The sequence below is a fragment of the Echiichthys vipera genome, assembly GCF_963691815.1.
Source record: "Echiichthys vipera genome assembly, chromosome: 22".
NCBI classification, from domain to species: domain Eukaryota; kingdom Metazoa; phylum Chordata; class Actinopteri; order Perciformes; family Trachinidae; genus Echiichthys; species Echiichthys vipera.
In genome coordinates this window covers 3864357-3884356 of record NC_139847.1, presented here as the reverse complement: position 1 = coordinate 3884356, position 20000 = coordinate 3864357, and the positions used below count along the sequence as shown (strand labels likewise).

The following is a 20000-nucleotide window of genomic DNA, read 5'->3' as shown; positions in this document are numbered from 1 at the left end:
GGACCGTTTTGCTTCCCAAAAATACACATTTACGCGTTTATTTGACTGTATTTTGTCACTAGTTAGGCCTTATTTGCATATTTAAACATAATATTTTGGAAAAACGCACACAATAAATCATTGTCTTAATGTGTTTTACTTTACATGTTTGGTCTGTAGTGTCACCATGAATGAATGAAAAGGTCAGGGAGAGACACTACGGGCAAAAACTGTCTTCATGTTGGTCAAGTTTGAGATTTAGGACCGTTTTGCTTCTCAAAAATACACATTTACGCGTTTATTTGCTTTATTTTGTCTGTTTGTGTGGACAGATTTGTCCTAACGTCACCAAAAGTTTTCACTAGATAGGTCTTATTTGTATATTTAAACATGACATTTTGGAAAACTTACAATAAATCATTGTCTTAATGTGTTTTACTTTGCATGTTTGGCCTCTAGTGTCACCATGCATGGATTACTGAAAGCGCCGACTAGGCCATAAAGTAATAAATGACTGAAACAAAACACAAAATGACCACAAAGAGACAAGAAATGACCATGAAGAGACGACTGACAATGGTCACAAACGATCACAGAGAGACAAAAAGAGTGAAAATGATTTAAAAAAGATGTAAAACGACCACAGAGAGAGAAACAAAATGACGGAATAGACACGTAAAACTATTAAAAATAGCAGCAAAATGATCACAGAGAGACAAAAACGATGACAGACACTGAAAATGATTAAAATAGATGTAAAATGAGCATAGAGAGAAAGAAAATGATGAAACACAACACAAAATGACCACAAAGAGACAAGAAATGACCATAGGGGTGCAAAACGACCATGAAGAGATGACTGACAATGGACTCAAAACGACCACAGAGAGACAAAAACTATGACAAAGACACTCAAAATGATATAAAAGATATAAAAAATAAAATAAAGATTATTAAAAACAGCAGCGAAACGATCACAGAGAGACAAAAACTATGAAAAAGACACACAAAAAGGTTAAAAACAGATATAAAATGACCACAGAGAGACAAAAACTATGAAAAAGACACACAAAAAGGTTCAAAACAGATGTAAAATGACCACAGAGAGACAGAAAATGACGGTATAGAAACATAAAACTATTAAAAACAGAAGCAAAACGATCACAGAGAGACAAAAACGATGACAAAGACACTGAAAATGATTAAAAACAGATGTAAAATGACCACAGAGAGACAGAAAACGACGAAATAGACACGTAAAACTGTTAAAAACAGCAGCAAAACGATCACAGAGATGCAAAAACGATGACGAAGACACTCAAAATGATATAAAAGATGTAAAATGACCACAGAGAGACACAAAACGACCTCATAGAAAAGCGCCCGTCACATGTTTCACCAACAAAATGTGTTTTGAAAGTTGTTTTAAAGACTAAAGGTGGTTTACACCAAAACGTCCCTAAACAAGCAAAATAAGTTGGATTAATGTGGTTATCATTGTGCAGCGTCCATTGAAATGCATCACACACACACACACACACACACACACACACACACACACACACACACACACACACACACACACACATACACACACACACACACACACACACTGCACTTGCACGTACATAAGCGAGGTTTTGGCCTCACCCCACTAATCCACGTCTATTAGTATTCGTCTGCTGTCTGGGCTGACACCGAAAACTCTCTGAGCGGTGTGTGTGTGTGTGTGTGTGTGTGTGTGCTCGTGCATGTGTGTGTGTGTGTGTGATGCCAGTTTAGTCAGGTCTGACACAATGGGGCTGCTGTCAACGCGAGACCTGCTTCTTTAAGTCTTTAGTGCTGCCAAGGGGCCTATTAGTGTTGCCTGTCTGTTTACGTACGTGTGTGTGTGTGTGTGTGTGTGTGTGTCCACCTTTGCAGACTAATGCATGCGAGGCTCCTTTGTGATGTTTCTCTGAGAGCGTCCTAATGAGACCCCTGATTAGTGCGATGAAAACGCAGCGTGGCGCCGGGCGAGGTGCAGATAATGTTCCTTCATTAGAGCGAATCGTGGCGTCGCGGCAGGAATCGAGCACATCGTTTACGCGAAACACTGAAAAAACAACATAATTAAGAGAATTAACATCTAAATTAATGCTTCGTAAGATGGAAACTTTCTCTCGTACCGTGCTTTAGTGGGAAAACTGCATCACGGGAGCATAAAAGCTCTCGAGGACCTTCTAAGTAAACGGGGAATAAAGCAAAAGCGGGTCACTGGTGGCGTATTTATAGAGTTTGCATTGACACAGATCACCGCACACTTATTGTGCGTCACCGATGAAGCAGCAGAAGCCTCGAGGGCAGCGTGACGAGATGCAGTGGAAACATATATTCATACACTGTCTGAAGGTTATTGTGTGAAACACACTCAAACAGATGCTCGAGCAGAGAGAAGAGTGCATCATCCGCAAAGAGAAGTATTTAAAACGTGAGTAAAGGGTCCATGTGTGTGTAGAGCTCTCATACTACGTCACCAGATCTCCTTCTTTCTTTCATTTCTGCAGTAATGAATTGTTTTTTTTATAGTTTTATGTACAAACAGTTGATGAGCATGGAAGGATTATGAGACACCCTGAGCTACACACCTACACTCAAAGTCTGTTTTTAGTCGTTTCGTCATCAATTTGTGGTGTTTTTCAAGTGTTTTAGTCGTTTGGTCATCAATTTGTGGTATTTTGCGCATGTTTTAAGTCATTATGTCGTCTTTTTAAGGTGTTTTACATCTGTTTTTAGTCCTTTCGTCATCAATTTGTGGTGTTCTGCGCGGGTTTTTAGTCGTTTTGTCATCTTTTAAAGGTGTTTTGCATCTGTTTTTAGTCGTTTCATCGTCTTTTTGTGATTGTTAGCATGTTCTAAGTCATTTAGTCCAATTTTTAGTCCAAGTCGATTTTTAGTCGATTCATCAGCTTTTTAAGGTGTTTTGCATATGTTTCTAGTCATTTTGTCATCTGTCAGGTTATTATGTGAAACACATTCAAACATACTCGGGCTGATTTGCCACCAGGGGGAATTCTCTTCTGCGGTTTCTTTGTTGAAGAAGAAGAAGAGTGCATCATCCGCAAAGATGTGTGTGTAGAGCTCTTATACTACGTCACCCGATCTTCTTTCTTTCATTTCTACAGTAATGAATTGGTGGACGATGCATGCGATTTTTTTATAGATGAGCATGGAAGGATTATGAGAAACTCTGAACTACACACCTACTCTCAAAGTCTGTTTTTAGTCATTTCGTCATCAATTTGAGGTGTTTTGCATCTGTTTTTAGTCCTTTTGTCAACAATTTGTGGTGTTCTGTGCGTGTTTTTAGTCAGTTTGTCATCTTTTAAAGGTGTATTGCATCTGTTTTTAGTAATTTCGTCATATTTTTGTGGTGTTTTGCATCGGCTTTTAGTCGTTTTGCACTTTCTTGTGGTTATTTTTATAGTTGTGGTTATTTTTATGGTTGTTTTGCATCTGTTTTTGATTGTCAGTCATCTTTTTGAGGTATTTTGCTTCGATTTTTAGTCGATTCATCAGCTTTTTTGAGGTGTTTTGCATCTGTTTCTAGTCATTTTGTCATCTTTTGAAGGTGTTTTGCAACATTTTTTAGTCGTTTTGTCATCTTTTGAAGGTGTTTTGCATCTGTTTTTAGTCATTTAGTCATCTTATTAAGGTGTTTTGCATCTGTTTGTTGCTGTGTCGTTATCTATTTGTATTGTTTTGCATATGTTTTAGTCGTTTCGTCATCTATTTGTGGTGTTTTGCATATGTTTTAGTAGTTTCATAAGCTTTTTGAATTGTTTTGCATCGGTTTTTAGTCATTTCATCATCTTTATCAGGTGTTTTGCATCAGTTTTAAGTCATTTCATCATCTTTTGTGGTGTTGTGAATCTGTTTTTAGGCTTTTTGCACTTCCTTGTGGTCATTTTGTGGTTATTTTTATAGTTGTTTTGCATCTCTTTTTTTCTTTTTGCATCTATTTTACTTATTTTGCGTGTTTCTGGTTGTTTGTAGTCATCATGTGTAAGTTTTTGATCGATTTGCATCACTCATTTAGCATCTCTGTAGTAATTTTTGGTCGTTTTTAGTTGTTTTGTGTGAGTTTTTGGGCATTTAATGTCTATTAGTGATTGTTTTGCATGGCAAACGATGTCTGACAAAGTTGAAATTCAGTCCAACGCTCAAAGAAGTTGTGCGGCTCAGACTGTAAAGTGTAGACCCATCTTAAAACGCCAAATCTCTTCCTGCCATAAGGATCTACACAGACGCAAAACAAAACAAAAAGCTTCCCCACAGTGATGAAAAGAGTGCCGTTATTATGCTCATGTCATAGACGACAATTAAAAATGTTCCAGTAACTCGGGGAAACTAACCTCATCACCTCCTGCTGATGAATAAGATGAGTGGTCGCATTAATCTCCGTCTCATTTGCACTGTTTTGCAAAGAGGTGAGGGCCAGAAAAACACTGAAGAAGGGAGTGAGGTCTGGTGTCTGTGTGTGTGTGTGTGTGTGTGTGTGTGTGTGTGTGTGTGTGTGTGTGTGTGTGTGTGTGTGTGTGTGTGTGTGTGTGTGTGTGTGTGTGTGTGTGTGTGTGTGTGTGTGTGTGTGTGTGTGTGTGTGTGTGTGTGTGTGTGTGTGTGTGTGTGTGTGTGTGTGTGTGTGTGTGTGTGTGTGTGTGTGTGTGTGTGTGTGTGTGTGTGTGTGTGTGTGTGTGTGTGTGTGTGTGTGTGTGTGTGTGGGAAGAAAAGAGTGAAAGGTAAAAAACAAGGAGCATCTGTTAGCTATCACAGCACATTACTTTTCCTTTATCCCTTCATCAGGTGGAGGGTACAAAAACACGGAATCACAAACACATTTTTATTGCATTTTTAGCTGAAGGACTTTATTCTGTTGTTTATTAAAAGCAGAAGAAACAAAAAAGACAAAGATCTAAACAACAGCATGACGGAAAACGATTCCTCCTGCGACCATCTTTGTCCTGTTTGATCTCTAGAGTTGAACGGTGTCTTAACAGATGGTTTACAGGTAGAGGATGTCGGGTTGGTGGATGGGTCTAAGGGCGCACTCCCACTGTGCGTCCGTCCCGTGCCCCGTGCTTTAGGGTCCTTGTCCCCCCCTCCAGGCCCGTTTGTACTCACACTACCTGGGCCTCGGAGAATGCTTCTTGCTGCCTATACGTCATCACGCCGTAACACGCCACACGCATTGATGACGTCATCACGATGCGTCGCTTTGTTTCCAGATCTTTCCGTAGACCTCTGAGTTTTTGTGCGTCTTGTCGACTGTTTTTGAATCTTTTCATCGACCAAATCTGCAGTAAACACTCCACCTCCGCATCACACCAACGTGAACCTTTCACCGCCATTGTTTGAAATGTCCGCGCATGGTCCCTCCTTCTTTTTTCTTCGTCCCAACAGGCGCACAGGAAATGACGTCAGAACCACCGTAGGCCTCGTGCTCGTGCTCGTGCTCGTGCTCGTGCGCACGCTCATGCTCGTACATGTGCAAACGTGCTTTACAAAAGCCCACCTCTCTCAGACGGGCCGTGGACGGTCAGCTGGCCGGAGTTATGCGCGGAGCGGTTGCACTCACACTGGTCAAACGCACTAGGCTTTACCCGGAAAACCTGTTTTGCCCTGGTGCGGAAGGACAGTGTGAGTGCGCCCTAAGACACAAAACTTTCATTTGAGGGACCACAGACTTTTGTCTAAGTCAAAAAGCTCGCAGTCACGTGCCGGTCGCCGCTTCACAGCGTTAAAACAAGAACGTCATATTTCCTAAGATGGGTTAAACTGAGACTGATTTCTAAGTAAAGTGCAGTAAATGCGTAGCTTGAAGGCTCATATTCAGCAACAAGGTGTGTATTGTTTCTCTATCATGTGTCCCTTCTTGGTTCTTGGAATTGAATTCAACCACAATTGGACAGAATTTATTTCATTTGAAAAACAAAACAGAGAAAAAAACAAGCATCTTTACTCCGAAACGTTGAATCCACACTTTGTTTTATCTCTGACAGTCTCGGCGAGATGACCATAAACCTTGGAAAACCAGCCCAGTGTGGTCAAAACCTCAAACACATCATTGCCTTTTCATTTGTCTTTACCAAATATTTGTTTTTCCTTGATTTAAATAAACTCCTCGTGTCTGTGATGCCGCAAACCCACTTGCCCGGTTCAGTGTGGTTCTTAGTCGCGGTGGTTTATTGTGTTGAATTAAAGCGTTTCCCAGTTTAGATTTCACAAAATATTTTCCCCACAAAACAAACAAAGGAGTCAAACAACAGTGGACTCATCACACATACAAGTTTAATCAACATGATAGCCTACTTTCATCACAAGCCTTCGATGTAAATGACGCATTTTCTGATTCTATTGCATCTGTTTTAGCTGTTTCGTCATCTATTTTTGTCGTTTTGAATCTGTTTTAGTAGTTTTTGAATTGTTTCGTCATCTTTTTTAGGTGTTTTGCAACGTTTTTTAGTCGTTTTGTCATCTTTGAGGTGTTTTGCATCTGATTTTTAGCTGTTTCATCATCTATTTTGGGTGTTTTGCATCGGTTTTTACTTGTTTTGTCATCTTTTTTAGGTGTTTTGCAACGTTTTTTAGTCGTTTTGTCATCTTTGAGGTGTTTTGCATCTGATTTTTAGCTGTTTCATCATCTATTTTGGGTGTTTTGCATGGGTTTTTACTCGTTTTGTCATCTTTTTGAGGTGTTTTGCACTTTCTTGTGGTTATTTTTATAGTTGTGGTTACTTTTATAGTTGTTTTGCACTTCCTTGTGGGCATTTTGTGGTTATTTTTTATAGTTGTTTGCATCTCTGTGATTTTTTCCCCCATCTATTTTAGTTATTTTGCGTGTTTCTGGTTGTTTGTAGTCGTAGTAGTAAGTTTTTGATCGATTTGCGTCACTCATTTAGAATCTCTGTAGTAATTTTTGGTCGTTTTAGTTGTTTTGTGTGACTTTGTGGGCATTAAATGTCTATTTGTGATTGTTTTGCATGGCAAACGATGTCTGACAAAGTTGAAATTCAGTCTGACTGTAAAAGAAGTTGTGCGGCTCAGACTTCGATGTAAATGACGCATTTTCTTGGGGTTCTGTTTGGGCGTGAAATCAGGAGTTCATGACCTCCAGTTCCTCGTTGTGATTGGTTGGTTGATTGTGCTGCTGGGTTTTGAAGACAAACAGAAATGTTTAAAAAAATAAATAGAAAAAGACGATATATATGATCTAGCCAACGCAATGTGGTTGGTTTTTCGTTGGTGCTGATCAGAATCAGAATCAGAAAACCTTTAATATCCCGCAGACGTCACAGCAGCAACAGAATATGACAAAATAAGGTAAAAAATGGCAAAAATAAGCAATAAAGTTAAATTTAAAAAGGGAAGAGAATGGAAATAGACATATATACACATCACATGATATAGTGCAGTTGTTCTTGTTTTGTTTGTTTTGTTATAATGTGATATGGAGTGAATAAATATGACTAAATATGAGCAGAAGTGACCTTAGTACAGGCGTATTGCACAGTGCAGGGTACAGGATGAGGTCAATAGTCTATTGGGAGCAGTGCTGATTGTAAAGTCTGACAGCAGCAGGAAGGAAGGAGCTGCGATACCTCTCCTCTGCACACTCAGGGTGAATCAGTGTGTTGCTGAAGGAGCTGCGATACCTCTCCTCCGCACACTTAGGGTGTATCAGTGTGTTGCTGAAGGACCTGCGATACCTCTCCTTCGCACACTAAGGGTGAATCAGTCTGATCTGATGTCTCATCCCTTCACACAATTCGTTATCGCTCCGCTTCCATCTCTTTAAAAAGTGTAGGGACTTTAACTTAACTACTGTATTTGCAGAAGATCTCCCTTTGCTCCTTTGCAAATTAACTTTTAGACTAGCTCTCACCGAACTCTTACAATGTTAGTTTAAATCCAGAGATATACGACCCTGGGGTCTAAAGGGATTCACCCCCCCCGTCCACTAACACATACTGAACATCATTTTTTCATTCATTCATTTTCAACCGCTTATCCCGGGCAGCTGACATCGGGCGTGAGGTGGGGTCCACCCTGGACAGGACGCCAGTCTATCACAGGACACATAGAGACGAACAGAGACAGACAACCATTCACACCTACGGGTGATTTAGAGTCATCAATGAACCGAACACCTGCACGTCTTTGGACTGTGGGAGGAAACCGGAGAACCCGGAGAAAACCCACGCAGACACGGGGACAACATGCAAACTCCACACAGAAGGACCCCAGCCGGGATGCGAACCTGGAACCTTCTCACTGTGTGGCGACAGTGCTAACCACCACACCACCATGTAGCCCCATACTGAACATACTGAGGCAAATGTGCGCTGTGACAAATGTTTTATTTTAGACATAAATATGCACGTCTGTCGCAACGAGAGAGGAAATATACGAGATAATGTATAGGTTTACAGACTCTCCGTGGGTCACGGCACTTATCCTAAATGTCACTTCTTACCCGTGACCTTTCAGACAACAGAACCAACTTTCCCATAGCGTTGTTTTCCATCGGGCCGTGTTTGCTTTGAGACATTGTTCAGTAAATCACCCGGCCCTCAATCAGCCCCGTCTAGCTTCACCACAGCTGACTGTTCTGGTTGCGTTTAGCATCAAGGCCAGAGCAATTTTCTCCAATTACGCTGCGCTGTGGCGGGCTCAATGAGACGACATGAGACAGTCACACATGTGGAAGTATGCACATATACGGAGGAAGGCAGACAAATCACCATGAAAGGTTACAGAGGGTGAGTCGAATGCATCAAAGGTTGACATAAGGCTCGAGGCTGATTACAAAAGAGTGATAGTATGAGAGGTTGTACATACGTGAAGTTTGTCATCTAAAGTGGTTGATGAGCTCTGACATGCTTCTTTGAATCGTTCCTGTATAGAAAGACTAACCATTAAAGGAGGAACTTTGAGTCTTTGCATGAATGGTAAATGGTTGTTGGACAATGTCAGCACGACTTGAGTGCCTTCTAGAGATGGCAGTGTCGATCTGTGAGGGCGCACTCACACAGGTTTCACTGCTAAAGTCTAGTTCGTTTGACCAGTGTGAGTGCAACTGTACTGTGTCTAGGAGCGGTACACTTGCCGTCCACGGCCCGTTTGGGAGAGGTGGGCTTTTGTAGAGTGTGTTTGGACATGTACGAGCACGAGCGTGCGCACGTGTACGAGCACGAGCGTGCGCACGTGTACGAGCCCTGAGCACGAGGCCTACGGATTCTGAGGTCATTTCCTGTGCGCCTGTTGGGTCATAGAAAAAAGAAGGAGGGACCATGCGCGGACATTTCAAACAAAGGCGGTGAAAGGTTGACGTTGGTGTGATGCGGAGGTGGAGTGTTTACTGCAGATTTGGTCGATGAAAAGATTCAAAAACAGTCGACAAGACGCACAAAAACTCTGAGGTCTACGGAAAGATCTGGAAACAAAGCCACGCATCGCCATGACGTCATCAATGCGTGTGACGTGTTACGGCGTGATGACGTATAGGCAGCAAGAAGCATTCTCCGAGGCCCAGGTAGTGTGAGTACAAACGGGCCTGGAGGGGGGGACGAGCACCCTAAAGCACGGGGCACGGGGCGAACGCACAGTGGGAGTGCGCCCTTAATGACTTTTCCATCCTCTGACCTGTCACTGCAAAGAAATTCACGTGGTGCTGCGTCCCTAAAGCCTGCAAATGTTCAAAGTTGTTTGCTTGTCGTCTTGCGGACAAGCCTGACAAAACAGGAAGTCAGACTTTTTACAAATCGGCAGCAAGACATTGTTATTTAGGTATATTTTTGATCCATTTGTTGCAATTAAATCAGAGTAAAATCAGTTTATTGTGGGTTTACGGTGATGTAGTAAACGCCGACGTGCGTCTTGCTAGATCCATTGAACATTAATTGATTTTGACGCACATCAATTATGAAATGATCTCTCACCAGAGAGCCGCAGCTGAGACTTGACGCTTGGTTTCCATCTGAGAAACCCGGCATGGATGCATGTGTTGTATTAACTGTTGCATTATATTTACATGGATGCAAAGCATTCAAAGGAGACATGCAGAGGTGGAAAGAAGGAGGCTCTACTCTCCAGAGTTTGTCCCTGAGGTATAGATCAGCTGAGCTTTTTACGTTATTTATTTTGGCTTTAGGACGTTAGTGTAATGCAAGTTAAAAAAACAAAAACATCCTGCCCATACTGCGCTTTAATTGCCTCTATTATTCTTCCTTTAAGTATCGAGGCCATATACGGGAACACATGCAGCGTAGTTAGAAATTCCTACATGTTTGTTCTGAGTCTGTGAAAGTTCAATCAGGGCTCAGTGCCAAAGGCAGAAACCAGACAGAGTGCAGTGGTTTTACATTTAATGTATTAAGAAAAGCTTTATATATATATATAGAGGAAGAGGAGAGGGAGGAGGGGGAGGAGGAGGAGGACAAGAGGAGGAAGAGGAGGAGGAGGAGGAGGGGGAGAGGAGGAGGAGGAGAGGGTGGAGGAGGAGGAGGTGGGAAGAGGAGAGGGAGGAGGGGGAGGAGGAGGAGGACAAGAGGAGGAAGAGGAGAGGGAGGAGGGGGAGGACAAGAGGAAGAAGAGGAAGAAGAGGAGGAAGAGGAGGAAGAGGAGAGGGAGGAGGATGAGGACAAGAGGAAGAGGAAGAGGAGGGGGAGGAGGAGGAGAGGGAGAGGGAGAGGGAGGAGGAGGAGGAGGAAGAGGAGGAGGAGAAGGAGGAGAAGGAGAAGGAGAAGGAGAAGGAGAAGGAGGAGCTCCAACCAGTCTGTCCATTCTCCTCTGACCTCTGGCTAAAACGAGGCATTAGTGCTCACGGAAGAGGAGAGGGAGGAAGAGGAGAGGGAGGAAGAGGAGAAGGAGGAGGAGGAGAGGGAGGAAGAGGAGAGGGAGAGGAGAGGGAGGAAGAGGAGAGGGAGAGGAGAGGGAGGAAGAGGAGAGGGAGGGGGGGGAGGAGGACAAGAGGAAGAAGAGGAGGAAGAGGAGGGGGAGAAGGAGGAGGACAAGAGGAAGAAGAGGAGGAAGAGGAGGAGTGGGAGGAAGAGGAAGAGGGGGATGAGGACAAGAGGAAGGGGAGGAGGAGGAGGGGGAGAAGGCAAGCAGGCAGGCAGGCACAAAGGGAAGGAAGGAAGGAGGGAAGGAAGGAACAGAGGGAGGAAGGAAGGAGGGAAGGAAGGAACAGAGGGAGGAAGGCCAAGGAAAGGAAGGAAGGAATAAATGCAAGAAGGATGGAAGGGAGGAAGGCAAAGGAAAAGAAAAGAAGGGAAGGAAGGAAGGAATAATTGCAATAAGGAAAGGAAGGAAGGCAAAGGGAAGGAAGGAAGGAATAATTGCAAAGAGGGAAGGAAGGGAAAGAAAAGGGCAGAAAGGAAGGCAGGCAAAGAAAAAGAAAGGAAGGAATAAATGCAAGAAGGATGGAAGGGAGGAAGGCAAAGGAAAAGAAAAGAAGGGAAGGAAGGAAGGAATAATTGCAATAAGGAAAGGAAGGCAGGCAAAGAAAAAGAAAGGAAGGAATAAATGCAAGAAGGAAGGAAGGAAGAGAAAGCAGGATGGATAAACAGGAAACAAGGAAGAGAGAAGAGAAGAAAGGGATAAAAAGGAAAGAAGGAATGAAGGAAAAGTCATTGTGTCAGAGTTGTGTGGATTTCCTAGCTGATTGTTTTCCTGCAGAAATCTTCACACACACACACACACACGCACACACACACACACACACACACACACACACACACACACACACACACACACACACACACACACACAGATTAAAAACACATTTCTCTCTGTCAGGGTGAAGCAGTCGTGGAAACCCAGACCTCAGATCTGGAGTGTGTTTGTCTGCTTTGCGTTAACTTGTGACCCTCACATCAAACGCTCCCTCGCTCTCTCACTCCGGCTCGTTTTCACATCACTCTGTTTTTTCCTGCTCTCTCTTTAAGCCTCTCGTTCAGTCCCGAACCATCACTCTGTCCTGGTATCCATTATTCACCTGTCCGTCACTCTCCCGCTGTGTTTACAGAGCTCTCAATCAGTGGCGGAGGAGGCATTCAGATCCTTCACTCCAGTTAAAGAACCCAAACAACAGTGGGAAAACACTCAAATGACCATTTAAAATGATACTTAAAGGTCCCTTTATGTAGAAAGTGAGATATCCAAGTATTATATGTATAAAAAGCAGGTGGAGGTGCTTTATAAAGACGGTGAAAGCATCAAAACAATAGCTCCACAGAGAAACACACACAGCCCGTATTCAGAAATGGTCTTTAAAGGAGCCGTCAGCACTTCCTGTACAGTTGTGATGTCACAAATATACTATATAAAGGTAGAGAGTGAGATTTCCAAGTATTTTTATATATATAAAGCAGTTGGAGGTGCTTTATACATATGGTGAAAGCACGGTAAATGGACTTATAAAGCGCCTTTCTAATCTTCTGACTACTCAAGGTGCTTTCACAGTGTTTGTCACATTCACCCGTTCACACAGACATTCACACTGATGGCAGTGGACATCTACAGACCATCTAATCTAACCATTCACACCACATTCACACACCCATGTGCAGCACGGGGAGCAATTCGAGGTTAAGCGTCTTGCCCAAGGACACTTAGACATGTGGACTGACCAGGGGAGGTGGGGATCGAACCCTCAATCTCTCAATTGGAGGACGACCCACTCTTTCACTGAGCCAGAGTCGCCCCCGTGCATCCCGAAGCATCAAAACAATCAATCCACAGAGAATCACACACCCTGTATTCAGAAACTGTGTCTTTAAACGAGCCGTCAGGACTTCCTGTACGGTTGTGATGTCACAACTAGACTATATAAAGTGAAGCTACAGTGATGTTACAGTCATTCCCCGGCTGCAGTGACAGTGCAGAGACACAGATGTAGAAGACCTGGAAACGCTGACCAATCAGAGCAGACTGGTCTTTTCCAGGAGGGGGTCTTAAAGAGACAGGCGCTAAAACGCAGCGTCTCAGACAGAGGGTGAACATTCAAACAGACAGGAGGAGAAAAATAATGTGGTTTTTCAACATTAAAGCGCGTAAACATGTTCAAGGAAATACCCCAAATACTATCAAATGGTACCTTTTAAGGTAAATGAATCACTGGATGAGAGGAGTATTAATAAATGTGAGTAGAGACATCGTCTGTTCAGCCTTCAATACTATAGTTTACAGTGTGACGTCTTGTTGGCGAGTACGAACTTGATGGTCGGTTGGTAATGTTCGCTGATTACAGCCAGAGGAGGTTTCCATCTCATCTTCGTTTTTGCGGTTAAATCATCGACTGTTGAGATAATCGTCTCTCTCTCTCTCTCTCTCTCTCTCTCTCTCTCTCTCTCTCTCTCTCTCTCTCTCTCTCTCTCTCTCTCTCTCTCTCCTCGGCAGGGGGACCACACGTGGGCGACCATGTTGGGTCAGAGTGTGCGCTTACAGCCGGTGCCCATCCAGAGCCTGTCGGAGCTGGAGCGAGCCAGGTTACAGGAAGTGGCCTTGTACCACCTGGAGGAGAGGGACCTGGACTTCAAGATCAGCATCCCGAGAGGTACCGAAATGTCTTCTCTTCACACTCTTTATCACGCTATAGTTAAATAAAAAAGCAATAAAGGAAATAAACTTGCTTTCTTTAACAGTTGGCTGCCAAATGACGACGCTTTTCATTTCTTATTTTGAACGTCAGAGCAGCGAGGCGTGTTTCTAGACTTTCTTTTTGTCCTGAAATGGAATTAAAGTGTAATTTTGGCGCAAAATCACCTCTTTTTCAGTACTAACATACATCAAATAAGCCATCGAAGCAGTTTTTTTCGTGTAACAACTATTAACTAAGAAGTCCAGTAGAGTGGCTAACAGCCGGACGCGGCTAACAGTGATTAGCTCGGGGCAGTACGGTGAAGGCATTCAAAGGTCTTTTTTAACCACTAATGCTGCTGAAAATAACAGCAAACCTCTGCAGCAGCATGAGAAGAGTCCCTACACACAAAACAAAGCACCAACAGCGTAGTTAGTAAACCCAGAGTTTATTAAAGAGTGTTTTAAAGACTTACCTACTGGCCCCTGTACCAGCTCCTCTCATAGTAAAGTCCATTCAAGTGGATTACCAAAGTCAATCCCAAAGGAAGGAGCCCATCGGTGCTTTGTTTTGTGTGTAGCAGAAAGCCACTTCCTGCTCTGCTCCAACTGAAAAAAATCAGTTGGAATATTTTTTTTAGTACAAAATTTCAAGGAGCCAGTTGAGTGGGTTCAGGATCATGGCCTGGAACACCTCCCTAGGGAGGTGTTCCAGGCACGTCCAGCTGGGAGGAGGCCTCGGGGAAGACCCAGGACCAGGTGGAGAGATTAGATCTCCACACTGGCCTGGGAACGCCTCAGGATCCCCCAGTTAGAGCTGGTTAATGTGGCCCGGGAAAGGGAAGTTTGGGGTCCCCTGCTAAAGCTGCTGCCCCCGAGACCCGACCCCGGATAAGAGGCTGAAGATGAGATGAGATGTGTGTTGGTGGAACGCCACCTACTGTACCCGTCAAGGAGGTGAAGTTACTCACGTATACGAGGAGAACCATAATCTGATGAATCCCTTTAATCAGGGAAAGACATTTTCGTGTTTCTGCTGTGCATGTAAACGCGCGACATGATCGAGGCAGCGACAGACCAGCAACTCCTGTTTCCTGTGAGGTAAAATGACCTGTCAATAAAGTCTGGTGGCTTTGAAGAGAGCAGAGATAAGGGCTTCGGGTGCCCCCCATGTAAAGTTAAAGTTACATTTTGTAAAACAGAAACAAATGTATCTTTCTCTGTTGTGGGAAATAATTTGAAAATTATTCTTTAAGGCAGCGGTGTCAAACTCAAACTCACAGTGGGCCAAATTTAAAAACTGGGACAAAGTTGCGTCCAAACTCAATATTTAAAGAGTGCAAATGTGCATGTGTTCCTTCTCTCCAGATGTGTAACGTTGAACCTTTCCAGTGCAGCTCCTTGTTCTTGTCGTGGTGTTCTGTCCTCCATCTTTCTTTGGGTCGTTTTTGGGGAGTTTTCATCTGTTTTTAGTTGTTTTGTCATCTTTTTGTAGTGTTTTGCGTCTGTTTTTAGTCGTCTCATCACTTTTTTTGTGGTGTTTTCATCTTTCTTTACTAAAAAGCAGACGAGACAAACAGCTCTTTACCTTCAGACACAGATCATCTGCTGAAAGCTCCTGTCCTCCATCTTTCTTTGGGTCGTTTTTGGGGAGTTTTCATCTGTTTTTAGTCATTTTGTCACAGTTTTGTGGTGTTTTGTGTCTGTTTTTAGTCGTTTTGTCATCTTTTTGTGGTGTTTTGTTTCTGTTTGTAGTCATTTTTTCAAGTTTTTGTAGTGTTTTGCGTCTGTTTTTAGTTGTTTCATCACTTTTTGTGGTGTTCTCATCTTTCTTTCTTTCTTTCTTTCGTGGTGTTTCTCATGTTTGATTCTTTGGTTACTGCCACGATGGCTCTGCAGACGAGACCAACAGCTCTTTACCTTCAGACACAGATCATCTGGTGAAAGCTCCTGTCCTCCATCTTTCTTTGGGTCGTTTTTGTGGAGGGGTGGATTCAGTTTGTCTGCAGAGACTGGTAGCATGGATGCTCATGTTTGTCAACAGAAAAGTAGACGTGGATGTGCTTTAAACTCACGGGTCAGCTCTCAGAGAACCTTGATATGATCTTGCGGGACAAATATAATTACAACGCGGGCCAGATTTGGCCCACGGGCCTGAGGTTGACACCCCTGATTTAAGGTATTGATGTAAAGCTGAAATTGACTATATACCTCATACAAACACACAACATCCAAACAATCCCATTAACAGCCCATCAGCCCCAGTGCTGCGTGTTCGATTCCTTGATAACAGCTGGAGATGCCGCAGCACTTTCCCTCTGCTGGTGTTTGCTTGCACAATCATTCCTCTCCTCACTCCCTGTGCTTTGAAAACAGTGTTTACGTGCGGTCGTCTTATCCCTCTGCTGACGGTAGAGTTGAGGATAGTTTCACCGACAAACCGTAAATCTCTCACACGCCGCGCCGACCGCGGACGGGGAGGTTTTCTTCTCATGTTTATGGGGTTAGGAGGGAGCGTCGAGGTCAGGAGGATCAGAGAGAGGCTGTGTGTGTGTGTGTGTGTGTGTGTGTGTGTGTGTGTGTGTGTGTGTGTGTGTGTGTGTGTGTGTGTGTGTGTGTGTGTGTGTGTGTGTGTGTGTGTGTGTGTGTGTGTGTGTGTGTGTGTGTGTGTGTGTGTGTGTGTGTGTGTGTGTGTGTGTGTGTGTGTGTGTGTGTGTGTGTGTGTGTGTGTGTGTGTGTGTGCAACTGTATACGACTGTGTACGACTGTATGTGTATGTGTGTGTGTACGACTGCATGTATGTGTGTGTGTGTGCGTGCATGTGTGTGTGCAGGACTGGGCGTGTATGTGTGTACGATTGTGTATGTATGTATGTATGTATGTGTGTGTGTGTGTGTATGTGTGAGCACGACTGTGTGTGTGTGTGTGTGTGTGTGTGTGTGTATGTGTGTGTGTGTGTACAACTGTGTATGTGTACGAGTGTGTGTGTGTGCGTGTGCGCGCGTCTATGACTGTGTATGTATGTGTGTGTGTGGTTGCGTGCGTGTGTGTGTGTGTGTGTGTGTGTGTGTGTGTGTGTGTGTGTGTGTGTGTGTGTGTGTGTGTGTGTGTGTGTGTGTGTGTGTGTGTGTGTGTGTGTGTGTGTGTGTGTGTGTGTGTGTGTGTGTGTGTGTGTGTGTGTGTGTGTGTGTGTGTGTGTGTGTGTGTGTGTGTGTGTGTGTGTGTGTGTGTGTGTGTGTGTGTGTGTGTGTGTGTGTGTGTGTGTGTGTGTGTGCGTGTGTGTGTGTGTGTGACCTCTCTCCTGTGAGACCAGTCTGTCTGTAAGCTGCTTTTCTCAGACTCCACTCTCCTTTGCTCTCTCTCAGGGTCATTAACCTCCGAACTGCTCAACTTTGACCGCGCTGCTCAGTCCGACCCACTTCACGCATGATCCCTGCTCACTTATTCCGCAGTCGCTCCATTTTGATTCCCTCTGGGATGCAAAAATAGCCTCACTAATGCACTATTACGACAATAGCCTGTTGCTAAACCCTTTCCAGAGGAACTGATATGAAATCGTGTTCATGTTTAAAGGGTAAGCTAGGGCCTGTTTTATACAAGATTGCTGGATTAATACTGTTTATCATAACTTTAACAATATTACTACTTTTATTAAAGATTGTGCGACTTGCTGCTGCTCATGGGGGAATGTTGGAGGTCTGTAAATCATAAATGAGTCATAAAATGTGGACCTTCAGTGCTCTATGAAGCATCTTGAGCTATCTTTTATGATTTGGCGCTATAAATAAAAATCGTTTTCATGCAAGAAAGGCATTAACTTAAAGGTCGAGTGTGAAGAATGAGCAGAACACCGTCATCTAGTGTCTCAAGATCGTAGTCAACAAAGAATAACTCCAGCAGTCGGGTTGCCAGGTTTGATGCCGAGTGTGTCAGCGATCAGCCTGCTCCATGTCAGTGATGAATCATACAGGGGAGCGACTCGTTTGGAAGTATCAGTTCATATAAAAACAGTATTTAACATTCGCCAGTCTTCAACTGGAAGTCTTTCTTTGAGTGTGATCCGTTAGCAACTCAAAATGATTCCTCGTTTCTGTAGCAACAACAGTCAACCCTGGCAACCAGCAACTCCCAACGGCTATTGGCTGCTACAATGTAGAGAAAGTGACAGCAAGTCATCGTCAAACTAAAAAATGTGTTATTTACAAACTGGAACAATCTTTAGTACAATTAATTGTTGATGTGTGTACGTGTGAGTAAAGGAGGCCAAGTTAGAAGTAGAGATTATAGAAATTTAACTGGATAGAAAAGACATCCCCATTCAAATCGACGTAGCACAATGGTCTGAGTCCTGTATGAACTTACATATGACTTATAGGTGACTTGGCTGGGAACCGTAGGGTCGCTGGTTCAAGTCCCTGTGTGGACCATGTGTGGACTATGCATGGACTATGTATGGTGGCTGAAGAGGTGCCAGTTCATCTCCTGGACAGGTGCTGTTGAGCAAGGCACCGAAACCCCAACTACTCGGGGTGCTGGTCACTGGCAGCCCCCTCGCTCTGACATCTCTCCATTAATTGCATGTTGCTGTTCGTGCATGTGTGTGTATTTCGGGCCTGTGTGTGTGTGTGTGTGTGTGTGTGTGTAACATGATTAATAATAAGAGTGAAAAAATTCAATTTCCCCGTTGCGGGATAAATAAAGTAATTCTTCTTCTTCTTAACTTGTTTATAACCAACGTGCGTAAAGATCTGTTCAGACTTATTCTCTTATTTTGCGATCACTTCCTGTGATTAATTGATTCTTCGGTTTTCAGTTACTTTTGCTGCGTCAGTATCTTTATTTTCCCCCTCTGTGATCGTGATTAAACCTTTTTAAGAATGAAATATTTATATGGTTTTGTTTTTCTGTGTCTTCTCGAGGATCTTTAACCTTGAAAATCTGCTTACGCGGCCACATTTTGGGCCTTTACAGCAGGTCCTCACGATGCAAACTGTCCCGGTTTAGACCTTAATATCTGGGTCTTTCTCCCATGACTCAGAGCGACACACATCCTGTGAGACTGCACTCATCCCCGAGCTCCTCACTTCCAGAAAGTTTTCCGATTTGCTCCTCTTATGTTGTTTTTTGTATATTTGGAGATAAATGTAACCTTTCTCCATCATGTCAGGGTTCAGATTCACACAGAGATTCATGGGAAAACACATTTACATCACTTAACGTTCAGGAATCCCTGCAGACGAACAGAAAGTCAGTGTGTGTAAACGTCCCAGATACCTCAGCACAGTCCAGATGCAACAGTCTGGGTTGTTTAGGGCGTTGCCATGGGTTACCTATTTGAAAACCGACCTGAATCAGCTGTTTTCAAAACGCGTAAAACACAAGAAAACACAAACTGGTACATCCCTGTTTCCCCTGGCACTGAAGTTGTTAGGGAGGATTTTGGGAACTTAATTAATTAATTAATTGCAAACAGCAAACGCTAAACACTAATGCTAAAATTAAGATTGTGATGTGAAGCGTTCTGCATTGATTAGCCTCTTGAATGGTGTCATTTCCGTCTTTTGGAGGCTGCAGCAGAGGGTGTTTAAGAGAGAGAGTGGAGATATCGGTGTCCCATGAAACTAGAAGATCGAAGGAATCCATTGGCACCATAACGCGCAAGCTTGTCAGGAAGAGACGGGGTCATCCGTATGTTCCCGGGTCCTTTGTTCCCCAAAAGGGTTCAATGTTCCCCGGTCGCCTTCACCGATTTAAGCATCAGCATTTTGATACGGCTAGAGGTTACGGTCAGGGTTAGGGTCAGGTCGATGGTTAGGGTTAGAGGGTAGTGTTAGTGGGGGCTTTAAGGTTAGAGAGGCGAGCTTGTGACCGGAGGGTCGTCGGGTCAATCCCCATGACCGGCAGGATTAATCTGGGTGGGGAAACTGACTTTCCCCCCTTACCACCACTGAGGTGCCCTTGAGCAAGGCCCATAACCCCCAAACCTGCTGCTCAGTGGCGAGCGGAGCAGACTGCGGTTGTAACGGGCAACTTCCAGGTGTGAATGGGGTCAGGCCATTCCTGAAAAAGAAAGAAAGTGCTTCCCCCTGAATGAATAAAGGTCTCATCTCATCTTCAGCCTCTTATCCGGGGTCGGGTCGCGGGGGCAGCAGCTTTAGCAGGGGACCCCAAACTTCCCTTTCCTGGGCCACATTAACCAGCTCTAACTGGGGGATCTGAGGCGTTCCCAGGCCAGTGTGGAGATCTAACCTCTCCACCTGGTCCTGGGTCTTCCCCGAGGCCTCCTCCCAGCTGGACGTGCCTGGAACACCTCCCTAGGGAGGCGCCCAGGGTTCATCCTTACCAGATGATCCTGAACCACCTCAACTGGCTCCTTTCAACACAAATTGCTATTTTTTATCATA

At 43.9% G+C, this 20000-nt stretch overlaps 1 protein-coding gene across 2 annotated transcripts in view; it reads left to right on the top strand.

Moving 5' to 3' along the window:
* Positions 1-20000, top strand: part of arhgap36 (Rho GTPase activating protein 36) — an 89923-nt gene that overhangs the window by 31774 nt on the left and 38149 nt on the right. For both annotated transcript variants that reach the window (XM_083937425.1, XM_083937426.1), the window contains exon 2: positions 13417-13573. In XM_083937425.1, coding sequence (XP_083793551.1) covers positions 13417-13573 — 157 coding nt within the window. The remainder of the gene's footprint in view (positions 1-13416; positions 13574-20000) is intronic.